Source organism: Silurus meridionalis, chromosome 24 (genome assembly GCF_014805685.1).
Source record: "Silurus meridionalis isolate SWU-2019-XX chromosome 24, ASM1480568v1, whole genome shotgun sequence".
Taxonomy (NCBI): Eukaryota; Metazoa; Chordata; class Actinopteri; order Siluriformes; family Siluridae; genus Silurus; species Silurus meridionalis.
The window spans coordinates 6,680,319-6,694,772 of record NC_060907.1 but is presented as its reverse complement, the minus strand read 5'-3'; the positions used below and the strand labels follow the sequence as shown (position 1 = coordinate 6,694,772).

Sequence of the window (14,454 nt, the reverse complement as noted above, 5' to 3'; positions counted from 1 at the left end):
ATCTGATTCTGAACGGTGTTTATTTTGGAAAATTACCGGATTCTCTACGCCACATCTGTTTATGACTCACTCTTGATGTAGAGGCGATAGGCGGAGGAGGAGGGAAAAATCGTTTTTTACTATCAGTTTTGTACTGTACACTACGTATTCCTAAACTTTTCATTCTTTTACTTTTTCCTCTTTGCTTATCTCAATTTTCGTCACAATCTTCTCTAGCAGCTCGTACCTCAATTTTTGCTCGTAACAAAGCAAAAATCGACCTGAGTGACCGCTCGTACCTCGGAAAACTCGTACATTAATGCACTCGTAGGTCAAGGTACCACTGTATTTAGAAAATACCAGTTTTATGCCGGTCGTATCATTTTATTTAGTTGTATTTATCCGCCACATCTTAAAGGCCGGTCCGTGAAAATATTGTCTGACATTAATCCGGTCCGTGGCGCAAAAAGGTTGAGGACCACTGATCATATCTTCATGAAGCTGCTAGGGGTATTGTCATGCTGGAACCATTTTTGGGTCTCTTAGTTCAAGGGAATTGGAACTTTATTTGTGCCTATACAATTGTGTTATAACAGTGTGGGAAGAACCACATATGGCTGGAATTTCCATATAGTGTATCTAGCATTTATTTCAATTCATTAAAGACTTTAGAAGTAATTATAGCCAATTTGCAATGTAAACGCACAAACATCTAGTTCATCCATAAAAATGCTATCTGTGAGCTGATTGGTTACCTCATACTGATGAGCCAGCCTATCAGCTCCAGCCTATCAGCCGCACTTCTAAATTTATTTGACCAATTATATTCTCCCATGCAAGATCTTCCACTCCAACCCATGTAATGCAGTGGTCCCCAACCCCCGGTACCGGGCCGCACAGAAAGAATACTTTTTATTTATTATCTGATTCTGAACGATGTTTATTTTGGAAAATTACCGGATTCTCTACGCCACATCTGTTTATGACTCACTCTTGATGTAGAGGCGATAGGCGGAGGAGGAGGGAAAAATCGTTTTTTACTATCAGTTTTGTACTGTACACTACGTATTCCTAAACTTTTCATTCTTTTACTTTTTCCTCTTTGCTTATCTCAATTTTCGTCACAATCTTCTCTAGCAGCTCGTACCTCAATTTTTTGCTCGCGTAACAAAGCAAAAAATCGACCTGAGTGACCGCTCGTACCTCGGAAAACTCGTACATTAATGCACTCGTAGGTCAAGGTACCACTGTATTTAGAAAATACCAGTTTTATGCCGGTCGTATCATTTTATTTAGTTGTATTTATCCGCCACATCTTAAAGGCCGGTCCGTGAAAATATTGTCTGACATTAATCCGGTCCGTGGCGCAAAAAAGGTTGAGGACCACTGATCATATCTTCATGAAGCTGCTAGGGGTATTGTCATGCTGGAACCATTTTTGGGTCTCTTAGTTCAAGGGAATTGGAACTTTATTTGTGCCTATACAATTGTGTGCCTCAAACAATTTGGGGAAGAACCACATATGGCTGGCAAACTCAGATGTTCCAATAGTTTTGGAAATACAGTGTATATTCGATATATATTGCTAATATGAGGTTCATATTGCCATTACTATAAAGGGTATTGTATTTTGTGTGGCTAAACATAGACTCTTGACAAACAGTGGTCCAGACGGTTTTAACTGTCATTGTCTAGTCTATTCAAAGCAGTCTAATTATTTCACAGATGTCACCCTGAAGAACTGAGAAGTCAATTAATCAATTATTGAGTCAAAAGGACAGGGTCGGTGTCTGGTTTGTAAAGCTCTCTCATTACCCAAGGTTAATGTGTGTTTAATAATTATGCAATAATTAGTTTCACCCGAGCTTAATTGTATTTTATTTCCCCTTGATGTGTTATCGATGCCACGTCCCGATAGCGAGCCTCGTCTTTTGACAGATTCGCTTCGGTTAAACCGTTCCTCTGAGACGCGCGTACTTGTAAAGAGAGGAAAGAAAAAAAATCATAGGTTTGAAGATTCCTACCCTAGGCTGTGCTTGGCAAACACAAATCTATAGTGAAATAATAGCTGCTGTAAGTGTATCGAGCGATAGTGTTGACACAGTGTACGGATGGCAGAATCGGCCATTCAGCCTCATTGGTACCCAGAGGGGTTCGGAACACAAGTACAAATAGATGGCTGGTCTATTCACAGGGTTGTAAAGAGTGAGTGGAAATCGGTGACGAGATCGTTTGATAAACAGTCATTTATATTTTATGGCCGCGCAGGCTTTCATCCATATTAAACCTCCATACGTACGGGAGAAGTTCAGAGCACTAGGGTGCGATCAAACTTTTATGATTTCACAGCCTTATTGCAACGTCGCCGAGACATGCCGATGTCCCTCACGGACGAAAACGACCAGGGAATATGTAAAAGTTTAAAAGGACATGGTGTGATATTGTCTGAATTCCATTTCTGTTTCAAGTAAGAAAGTTTTCCTATATATTTTATAGACAAACGTTTGTGGACACCTGACTATAGGATTGGTGTATGCTTCCATTTAAACATCCTATTCCACTAGAGTAAGCTCCACTCTACTGAAAAGATGTTCCTCTCGACTTTGAAGTGTAAATTTGGGATCATTCAGACAGTGTTGACTTTGACAAGGGAAAGTATAATGCTGCAGTACCACATCCAGAGACGTCCTATATCCAATTGTGTGTCGTCAAGTTTGTGGTAACAGTTTTGGGGAAGAATTCAATTACATTTTTGAATTTGTATGGCACTTTTTTGGGACATTGTCTCAAAGCAGCTTTACAGAGATAAAACAAAGAATCACGCTAAAAAAAAAAATGTATCTATTTGGACATTTTCACGCAACAATTAACGCGATTCATTTAATATTAAAGAGGTTCAAAGGTTAAGGCAGGAGTTAAGACAGAGATTTTTACTGTATAGCTTTTAGGGCATGTCCACACTAATACATTTTTTTACATATTTTCGCATATTTTTTACTCCATTTTTGTCTTCCGTCCACACTGAGACTTTGGTTACAGTCAAAGAAAATGTAGCTTTTTTTTAGACGGTTGAGTTTGGATGCGCAACTTTTGTGAAACGATTTGAAAACGATTGTGTGGAGGCGAAGAAACCACCGTTTTCAAATTTATCCGGAAATTTGGTGCAGAATTCATTGACTGATACAGAGCACTGACTCTTTCTTTAAAAGTTTACTAATAATTATAATAATAATAATAATAAAAATAATAATAATGATAATAGCAAACTACCGCCATTATAATATAATTACAATTGTACTACTATTGTTTAATTAATTGATACTTTAATTTTTTTTTTTTTTATAATTAATTATTTGGGGGTTTGGAGTTTTTATATTTGAAACTTCACCATATCAAGACTTAAAATCTTTCTTTGACCTACTGTACGGTTGCCAATCAAAAGCTTTCATAAACTTCTAACCTGCTGTACATCAGCCTCACCTAAACTAACGACACCATCCATCGTTCTGAGGACGAGTGTTTTTGTGGGTTCTTGATGCGAAAAATGACAGACATTTGTACACGTTTTAGTAACATCGTCATCCTGTTCTCGGCGTGATCGCTATTCAAAGGCGTGAAAGCGTTCCCATCTTCCCGCCTGCATTTCCTCCACGTCTCTTCCACGCTACTTCTGGATTGCATCTGTATCCCAATCTCTGAACTCCAGCCAGTATAATGTGATGTGTAGCAAGTGATTTCGGGTTCATCCATCACAGCCATTTTTATCAGTGGGTGTCCTGTCTTAAGCTGTTCTCTGATATCTTATCCCTGCTGCAAAGCCCGGTGATACATCCTCAAACCCTCCAGGATGAGATTTAGAGTGCGCCTCTGCTACACGCTTTCTCTCCCTGTGCTCTCTGTTCTTCTTGAGTAATGTCAGGACATGAGATGTCGGGAGGGGAAAAGAGGAGAGATGAGAGGGGACTGAAGATAGAATCTGGTCTGTTTCTTTGAAAAAAGGCTCAGGCAGAGATGTAAATAAGCTTAGAATAAAGCCCTATTCGGACTGAAATAGATTTACACAGGGTGAGGGTAATATAATTATTAATGGTGTATGGTGGATTCGATCCCGTGGATGCAAAGTTTGTTTGGTTTTTTACATCATATATAAATCATCTCATCAGACATGTTGGAAAAGATTCCACTACATCCTGTATGAATAGAGCTTTATATTCAGGATCCTTTACAAAGTTCTTTTTATTTCTACCACAAAATGCTTTGTTCACAGTTTATATCACAGAATAAAAAATGCAGACAGGTATACTAAATAGAAATCTGAATATAATATATAAATATATCTAATATATATATCCCAGGCATTAGGGTTGCACAAGCCAGTGCACTCTTAGTGCCGGTCCCAAGCCCAAGCCCAAGCAGACTTTAATGGGCATAAAGATGAAGGGAACAGAGGTGATGAGAAGGTGATGGGTAGGTATGGCTTTAAGGAGAGGAATGTGGAAGGGCAGATGGTAGATTTTGCTAAAAGGATGGAAATGGCAGTGGTGAATACATATTTGTTGGAACAACTACTACCTGGACTTCTTTCTCCATCTCACTTTTCTTTCACAGCACAATTATTTTTGCACTATGTATATGTCACTTTAACTCTGGGCTGTAACTTTAACTCTGGACTGGTACAGTACATTGTCACTTTGTCACCTTACACTGCATATGGACACTTTTAGGAAAAATCATCCATTTTATTTGTTGTTCAAGATCAATGAAGATTTAAAAGCTTTATTATTTTGTCTTTTTTTTTTCAGCGTTGAGGTGTACAATTTGATTTGTATTTTAGGAAATAAATCCTCACAAATCAACTGTTTTTGGCTTTACACTAACATGTCTTGGAGATGAGGACTAGTGCACCTTTGATCCTAAGTTTAATATGAGTCAGATAGTCAAATACTCAAGTACTGCTCAAATCAGATACTCAAACTTTTACTTAAGTCTTAGAATTGGTGACTTTTGAACTTTTGCAGTTTTGCAGTAAGGTGCTTGTACTCACTTTTAACACATCTGTTTATTTTATTATAGTTTTTACACATTTTCTGTGTCCAAGTACAAATGGCAGTAAGTCCAAGTCAATACAAAAATAACAAAGACTTGAGACAACCATAGTACAACATAATCATTAAAACTGGTGGAACATATCTGCCATGTTAATGCTGCCAAAAAAGTATGAATACTTGCTCTTACATATATGCTTAAAACATAGACATATTAAGAACCATGCTACTGCTGAGAAGGTAGTATGAGCTGGACAGTAGCAGATTTGCACGAATGGCACTTGGAAGGTGGAGGGTGGAACGGAAATATGAACCCGGGTAGTTTAGCCATATTATTATGGGTTATGTAAACGTAGAATTACAGATGATAGGCAACATACAAGGTAACAAGGTATGCAAGGTAACCAATCAGCTCATGGTAGAGTCTTGCGATCTTTATGGACAATGTGAATTGACCATAATTAGTGTTTAATTAAATACAATTATTTGTAGGTACACTATACAGACAAAAGTATTGGGAATCCTGAATTTTTCCAGCAATATGTGGTTCTTTTCCTAACTCTTACCACAAAATTCTATAGGACGTCAGTAGATGTGGTAACATACCATTTTCCCTTCACTTGATCTAGAAGACCTAAACCTGTTCCAGCATGACATATGCACACCTCAACCCTCCTGAACAATTTTGGGATAAATGTGAATGCTGACTGCACCCCAGGCCTCCTTACCTCACTTACATCAGTACCTGACTTTACTAACACCCTTGCTGAATGAGCGGAAATCTCTACTAAATCTGGTAGAACATCTTACCAGAAGAGTAGCGGTGATTATACCAGCAAATGGGGCCTACATGTAGGAAGCACATACCAATCTTATGGTCAGGTATCCACAAACCTTTGTCTATACAGTGTATTCCTAACTTAGCCTGACTCAATGAGATGTTATGTGGATGCAGTGTGTTAAAAGCAGTACATCATCTATGTAAAAATGTGCATAAACTTTGTTTCATTGGCTACAACTACAGTCAGGTTGGCTTGTTAAAAAAGTAGAATTTAATGCATCATTCATCAACGGGATCCTCTGCAATGCTAATAGCAGGCATGCAAACACATTAGCAGCGTAATTTACTGACCTGCATTTACTCTCACATTAACATTAAGGCCAAACAAAGTCTTCATTTTAACAGCTGTTGAGGAGCGTGAAGTGTAGAGATCTTTTTTTTTTCTTTTTCTTTGGTTTTGATTGAGTGGCTATTAGCAGACCTTAGCTTGTTATCTCAATAATTGAAGCGAATGAAGAGAAGGCCTTGTGCTAATGAAGTGCATCCCTGGTAATTAATTACAAAGAGAGAGAGAGAGAGAGAAACAAGCGAGACGGATGCAGAGAGTCGGCGGAATCATTGAAATATGCCACGGGTTGTATTTTTTTTACCCGACTGAATCACGTGTATGCGGCGGCTTGGGAAGCAGACGATGAGTTTGACTTGTCAAGAGAATTATGTTTTGAAATTATGAGTTGTTTTAGATATGGAAAGAGAAGATATAAAGTGTGGCTGGAATTTAAAGCTTTTTGGGGAAAAAAACAATATGGTTATTGTAAAAAGAAAAAAAAACATTTTTACAATCTAGAAAGTTTGCTTAAATATACAGATTCTGTTAAAAGTATGAAAACACACTTCGTTTCTTCAAATATTCAGCTGAAATACTTTGCCTTGCCTCTTGTGAAAGTTGCCAGAGAAGTCCTTCACTAGTAGGAGATTTCTTTCTGACTTTGTGATTCGGTTCATCCCAGAGCAGTTCGGTAGGATTTAGGTGCGGTGACTGGGCAGGCCGCTCTATGATAGATAACACTCCAGACGACTTTTTGCTCTCTAGAGAACTTGAACGTATGCTTCAGGTCATCGTCTTGTTGTATGGTGAATTCGCTTGCAGTGAGCCGCAGTCCAGACGGAATTGCATGGTTTTGAAGTATGGAATGGTTGCCAAGTTGGTTCCTTTTACCTCTAATAAGTCTCCAACCTTCCCTGCTCTAAAACATCCCCAAACCATTAAGCTTCCACCACCATGTTTCACTGTGGGGGTGAGGGAGTCTGATCACAACGTTCTCTCCTGCTCTTTGTCTAGCAGACATTCTTCTGTTAGAAACAAAATGTCTAATTTGGTTTCATCTGCCCACTTTCTTCCAGTCATTCACTGTCCAATACTGTTATTTTTTATTTTATTTTAATAAATTTTTTTCAATTTTCTGGGTTTGTTGCATATACAATAAAAGACTAGGTGTTTCCCAAATTTTGACAGGGACATATCACATATAACATGTATATTGTAATGTGGTTTTCTTTGAGAAAACCTTTTCTATAATTTTTTTTTAATTTCATTTGAAGGTGCGATGTAAGCCTGCAATCCAACTCTGTGTTTTTCCCAGTAGCCCAGATGTGACAGCTGGCCGTTCCTCTTGGAGTGGTCCTATTTCCCACTAGATATTATTCAAAATATCCATAACGGTATTTTAAGCATGAACAAAGCTGTGCTTTGCTTTTTTGTTCTTGTAATATATTTATATAACGATATATGCCTTTTTTTAAACATCACCCATGCAAATAAATGTATAAACCACGACTTAACATTATCAAAGATTCCATTTTCACACTGGTGCTAATGCACTGGGGATAGAATGCTATGTTTAAAGCTTTAGCAAAGATCAGAGTGGATGTTATCGTGCTAGCAAGACAAAAGGCGCTTTATGATTCCGAAGAAAGATAACAGCAAAAAAGTCTTTAAGCTCCTGTGATGGTATAATGACCAATCCTTCCACTCAGTGACGTGTAAAGCTATTACTGTTCACACAGTCTCACATTTTAAACGACATCTCGGAATTCGGAGATAACCAGGGGCGCATGATGTAAGGCCTGCGAAAATGATAGTAAGCAGCTCCAGAGAATCAGAGTGTGATCTGATGATGTTACTAACAGGAAAGGTGTTTTTCAAGAGCATGATAAGTCAATGTACTTTATGTGTCATATAGATCGAGTAGGTATGCTGCATATATCCCTGACTGCTCATTCTGCAGCTGAAAGCATGAGCCAATAAATTAAATCACCGCTTGTGCAATTGCGTTCCGCAAATCCATATGGACCTACCAGGATCCGAGTGATTCATTCACTTGTTTGAAGCCTTGAAGTGCTCTTGATTAGGGATGCAAAGGGGCGGAAATTTTCTGGTAAATTTATGCAAACTTTCCAGAAACTTTCTATGGAACCTCATCTGGGAAATTTTGGAAATATACCAAGTTGGAAAGTTATCAGGATTTTACGGGAATGAATTAGAAATTTGGAGTAATCTATATAAACAGTATCAAATACACATAAATATAAACATTTTGTTTGGTCATACGCTGCCACGCATGCAATCTAACACAGTTTTTTTTTAAATGACATTTCAGCTGGATTTAATAGTAATTAGAACAATTATAGATATTTCAAGTCATCAAAGTGAACTTTATTGTCAGTCAGCCATGCAGCAAGGTGCTCCAATGTGCAGATCAACATATAACAGTCAGTAGTCAAGACAGAACAAAAGACAGTGGACAAAACACATAAATAACACAATTATTGCAAAAATTATTGCAAAATATTGCACATCAGTACAGGCATTGAGGCTTATTGCACGATAACTGTTCACACTGTAGGGATTAGTGCACATGTGGCAAGAATGTAAAACTGTCTGTGACAAATATAAAGATCTCAAGGGATCAGAAAGAATAAATAATAAATGACTAGTCTGGATAATGCACAAGACAAGACTGAAAAAGTGTGGAAAGTGTCACGAAAGGTCATGAGCATCATAATAGACTATTTTCAAAAACATTACAAATTGTAATGGGTCCAAACTTTTGACCAGTACAGTACTTTTTTTGTATAACAGAAAACTGGCTAGCAGATTTTTATAAGAAAGAGCTAGCTCAAAATTGTCAATGTAAATTGTAAATTGTCAATGAAATAGTGCTAGCTTACATTTAGCATATCTGATGTACATTTATGTTCTAATTTCCTAGTGGTCTGGTTTAAAAGTTTCAGTAGCCCAGTGGAGCTCTGGGGGATCAGGCAGTGATCGAATTAATGTCGATAACATTATTAATAACTTTTGATAAAACTTGCCATGTTAGTTGATGTGAGTGTACATGTAACATGGTGACGTGGAGAGGTTATTATGCTATGACTCAGGCAGATTTTAAAAGAGATGAGGAAGTGATCTAAAATTGCTTCAGACTGTCAAGAGTGTGTCCACCAATATGAGGGGGTCCTATGACATTCCGATTAATTCCTACTGAATCTAGAATGGATAGAACTAGAACTGCTGTTTTTAAGGGGATAAAATCACAGATTCTACAAAAGTTTCCGAGCTTGAAAATTCCCGGAATTTTGGGACCCCGCTCTTGGTCAAGTTGAACAACCTCGATCACATGGAGAGTACCCTGTATCTCCAGACATCACTAATCTTTACCTTCTCTGCCTTTCCCTGCAGTGGGACGCCATCACGGAGATGGACGAGCAGAACCGGCCCATTCACACCTTCCAGGTGTGCCACGTAATGGAGCCGAACCAAAACAACTGGCTTCGCTCGAGCTGGATCGCACGTCAGGAGGCGCAGAGGATCTACGTCGAGCTGCGCTTTACCCTGCGCGACTGCAACAGCATCCCGTGGGTATCAGGAACGTGCAAAGAGACCTTTAACCTGCACTACCTGGAGACCGACGAGCCTCACAGCCACTTCCGGCCCTCCGACTACGCCAAGATAGACACCATCGCCGCCGACGAAAGCTTCACACAGACAGACGTTGGTGAACGAGTTCTCCGACTGAACACGGAGGTGCGCGAACTAGGGCCTGTGCACACCAAAGGTTTCTACCTGGCCTTCCAGGACGTCGGCGCGTGCATCGCCCTGCTCTCGGTGCGCGTCTACTACAAGAAATGTCCGTCTACGCTGAGGAACCTGGCTGCCTTCCCGGACACGGTGCCACGTGTCCACTCATCTGCTCTGGTCGAGGTCAGGGGGGCGTGCGTGCTAAACGCCGAAGAGCGAGACACACCACGACTGTACTGCAGCGCCGACGGGGACTGGCTCGTCCCACTGGGCAAGTGCGTGTGCAGCGTCGGCTACGAAGAGACTGACGGCCTCTGTCTGGGTGAGTCACTAACCCTAACCCTGTAGCTTGGCTTTTTAGTTTTAGTCTCAAGTGAACCTTTTTAACGATTTAAGTTGGTTTCTAGTAAAATATCTAAATATCAGTGTCTATTAGGGATGGTAAGATTTATTAACAATGTGGTGCAGCGATTAAAAAAACCTGTGCATCGGATACAAATTTGCATGATTTTATAATTATTAGTATATGTGCTATATTTTATTATTTAGAACGTGACTAACAATTGGTGAGCAATATTTTATCGATTTCTTTTCTCTAAACTGTTTCTCAAACTTGTTCTCTCAGCACCGATGCTGCTATGTAAATATGAAGCATCACAACACTGTGGAGACAGAGGCGTGGTCTGAGAGTCACATAGAATGCAGATTAACATGGCAGAGGTAGAGCTGCATCCTCCTGGAGACAGAACAGGAAAAGACCACAGTTTTTTTTTTTTTGCACTGCAAAGGCCTGTTTGTTAAAGGGCCACAGAAGTGCTTTAGAAGTTAGAAGGCACTTAAGTCAATTTATGATTTGCTGTGATGATTTGATTTGCACTGAGTCGCATTGTCAATGAATCAAATCGAAATCTGTTCGCACTGCATCGCAATAGGGGTGAATCGTATTGCGTTGGTAGCTGCTTCTTATGTATCTTTAATGTTTTGTATCGTTGACTTATGCATCAAGATGTGAATCGAATCGCCTCAGTTATGGAGCTGTACATCCCTAGTGCCTAAATATTTTGAAGAATCCTAAGTATCTATCATTTGTGAAGAGCAGTTCCATAAAACACGTACTGCAGCGCAATCAAAGGTTATTGCAGCCAAATCAGTTCAGCTGTTACTCAATGTTGTAAATTCCCATATCAGTATTCAGTGAAGTTGAAGTCTCTGTGAAGTTTGAATCCTTCAAATTTGAATTTTGAATCCTCCAAATGTGGCAAATTGTCGTGGAATAACTGTGGTTTGCTTCAGCTTAGCTCTTTTCAAACGTCTTTTGATTACCATGATTGCTCCCCACCCCTGCAGTATTTCTAGGGCAACTCGAAGGTAACAAAACGGTTCCCCAACAATAATGATCCATTTCAAACTACCATCTTGTAAACACAAACAACAAAACTGTAATATATTCAGAAGCACTTCCTCTTTGTAGGCGAGCATGTCACAGTGTTTCCTGTAATTATACCCCTTCGCTCTTTCTCTTGCACTCTTGTCTGACTGAGCACATCATCTCAACATCTGTTTGCCACCACATTCCGCAGAAGCGTCGAGCTAGAGAGGCTTCATTAGTGCACAGAAGCTTAGAGAAGTCCCAGGTTTTGGCCGACTCGACAGCAGAAAAGTCTGGAGACGAGTGCAGAGATGGAACGCTCCAGCCGAATTCGTCTTTACGGATTAGGACAGCGGTGATTAAGACATCACTGGCTGTGGCCTGTTTTTTTTTGTTTTTTTTTTTTCTTCAGCCTGTGGGGAAGCTTTTCCGTAAACGTTTGACAGAATACGAAATTGAAAGGCGGAAATATCCGCCGATGTTACAGCTTCCTCATCATCATAACAGAGCTATTCCGTGATTAGGGACTTACTTCAGAGGTTCTCCAGCATGAGAGCTGCACCTCTTTCGACTTTTACTCTCGCACTCTCTGTCTTTTCTTTTCCGCCGCACGCCGATATCGACCTCTTTCTCTCCATTACCCTTTCTTTCTCACAAACACTTTTGTGAAGGCGGTCTATGCTGGTAGATCAACTCCGATATGATTCACGCTTACAGACAGCGAGCGTATGCATAATGTAAAACCGGTGGCAAGAGGCAGGGCCGCCTCTCATCCTCGCTGTCTTTCTCCTTCTATTCTTCCACCGTCTCTCTGCCTGCACTGCGCTGCCATCTCTGGGAGCAGATCACGCCTCCGATTAGGACTGCAGTCCTGCCCGTGCCTGTCAAAGCCCTCGTCAAAAAGGCCGGGATCGGGGAGGCTCCTGCTGCAAAGTGAATCTTTAAGTAGCTCTATCTCTCTTGCCCTTCAGAGACCAGCCTTGCACTCAGCCTTAACCCGATGCACTTCTTCCCTGTTTGTCCTTTCTCTTTTCTTACCCTCCTGATCTTCTAACATGATGTTTAAATGCTTAACCTCTGTAACATATCTGGTGCCTGGGCCAAAGATAGAAAGTCAGGCTTAGTTAGTGAAATCTACTGATTCTTCCAGTTTCCTTCTATTCCTACAGTTGGGAATTAAGCCTGGGAAGTAAGACCTCTAAACATTGGTGGACAGTAATTAAGAAAATGTAATTGTGTACTGTACTTAAGTAGCTTTTTTGCATATTTGTTTTTTCTTTACTGAAATACAGATGCTCCCCACTTTACGAACATTAACTTTACAGACTTTCGCGGATACGAACAAACCTGTCCTCAAAATGAAATATTAGTTCGAAGTCGAAAAAATTCAAAACGGAGGAGAGCCGCTGCCAGCTAGTCGTGGACCGTAACTCTACATGATGCGCACTGGACTCGGGCGAATGCATTTTTTAAAGTGAATTTTATTTTATTATTAAAAAAATATATATTTTATTACTTAATACAAAATATTGTATACAGTATTTTAATTATTTCGATTTGTTTTAGTATATTGTATTGTTTATTTGATAGTATTTACATTTACATTTACATTTGCAGCATTTAGCAGACTCCCTTATCCAGAGTGACGTACAAAAGTGGTATTTATAGCTCTTACATTATTAGGAGATATGCATAGTCAATAACGAACACAGTAACAACTTACGAACAAATTCATGCTGCGAACGGTCATTCGGAATGTAATTTAGGAAGACGTTTATTTTTAATTCACTACATTCAAATTCACATATCTTCCTTTTTGCGAAATCAGTCGTTCCTTTTTATTTGAGTGGATAAAAACTAAATAACTGGTCGGGAAAGCAGCGAGAAACCAATCAGGGTCGAGCGTGCACTCTGTCTTAAACTCGTTTCAATTGCCGCTTTCAGTATCTACTAATCACCAACATATATTCCAATAATGAAACTATGACGATGCAGCTAAGGACAAATTATGGGCCGTGTCTTTCGTTCTTTTGTCACGTGACTCCCATAATTATTGTAACAATAAAGAAAACCTGATCCAAAACCATTGTGTAGCATCTACGGGAGTCACGTGACAAAAGAATGAAGGGGATTTTGTGAGGCTTTGTTCGTGTGCGTCCAGTAGAAAATGAACGAATAACCCTTTGAGAAGACTCGTTCTTCTGAGTCACGTTAAAGACTCGTTGAAAATGAACAAAACGTTTACGAATGGCCATCACTATAACATACAGTTCAGCATGAGTTCAGTTCAACAGCAAGCAGAACATTTGAGAGGAATAAATAATGGAAGAAACTCGAACTCACCACAACACACATGACATAATTTGTGTGAAAAGAAGGTGGTAATAGATATCAGTGTTTGACTTATTAATATCATTCTATTAAAAGATCGGTGTGCTGAGAGTAACAGAGTCTTTTCACATAAACTGAGTTGATTCAGCAAAGAGTCTAGTGACAAAAATGATATAAGGCCATAATTGATTATAGGTAAAGTAAATCATAGTACTTGGAATACGTAAGTACAGTGTTCCAGTTTTAACCTTTTTAATGGTAAGAAATTGTGTATATCCATTTTTTACCTCATACTAACTGACTAGGTGAGCTAACATTGGCCAGAGCTTGTCAGCCAATAAGACACAAGCATTTCCATGTATGTTCCTGTAATCCGAAAGGATCTTTTTTTATTCTGATAAACAAATTTACAACACTGCTAGCTTCCTTTCCTGATCTTCATTTCCATTATGACAAACTGCACCAAAAGGAGAATTATATGGAAATTAAGAAAAAGTCTCCGGGGAAGTTATACCTTCATTTATTAGAGCAATTTAATGTATAGCAGCTCTACATTTCCACCAATTATTCCAAAGATGGGGAAAAAACATCCTATCCACTGACTTTTGTGATTGTTTTGTGGTAAAAACTGCATTTTTATTAGCAAAGTTACATATAAATTTCACTACTAGTCAGCATTCGGCTGCCGTCTACGACCGAATGCAGATTTGCTTGAGTACACAGGCATTTGAGGAAGCCCTGCCATTTATTCTTCAGGGTTTGATTCCAATCGTAGAAGACGCGACCCAGGTACTTCACCCAAAAACGATGTCGACTATCCTTCAGTCTGACAAAATCCACTGGAACAGGAAGGTCTTGATCTTTTGTT

The 14,454-nt window shown here is 39.3% G+C and overlaps 1 protein-coding gene across 1 annotated transcript in view; it reads left to right on the top strand.

Annotated features, from left to right (window-relative positions):
• The window catches only part of epha6 (eph receptor A6), a 178,902-nt gene that overhangs the window by 41,650 nt on the left and 122,798 nt on the right, over positions 1-14,454 (top strand). The window contains exon 3 of the mRNA XM_046837773.1: positions 9,548-10,208. Coding sequence (XP_046693729.1) covers positions 9,548-10,208 — 661 coding nt within the window. The remainder of the gene's footprint in view (positions 1-9,547; positions 10,209-14,454) is intronic.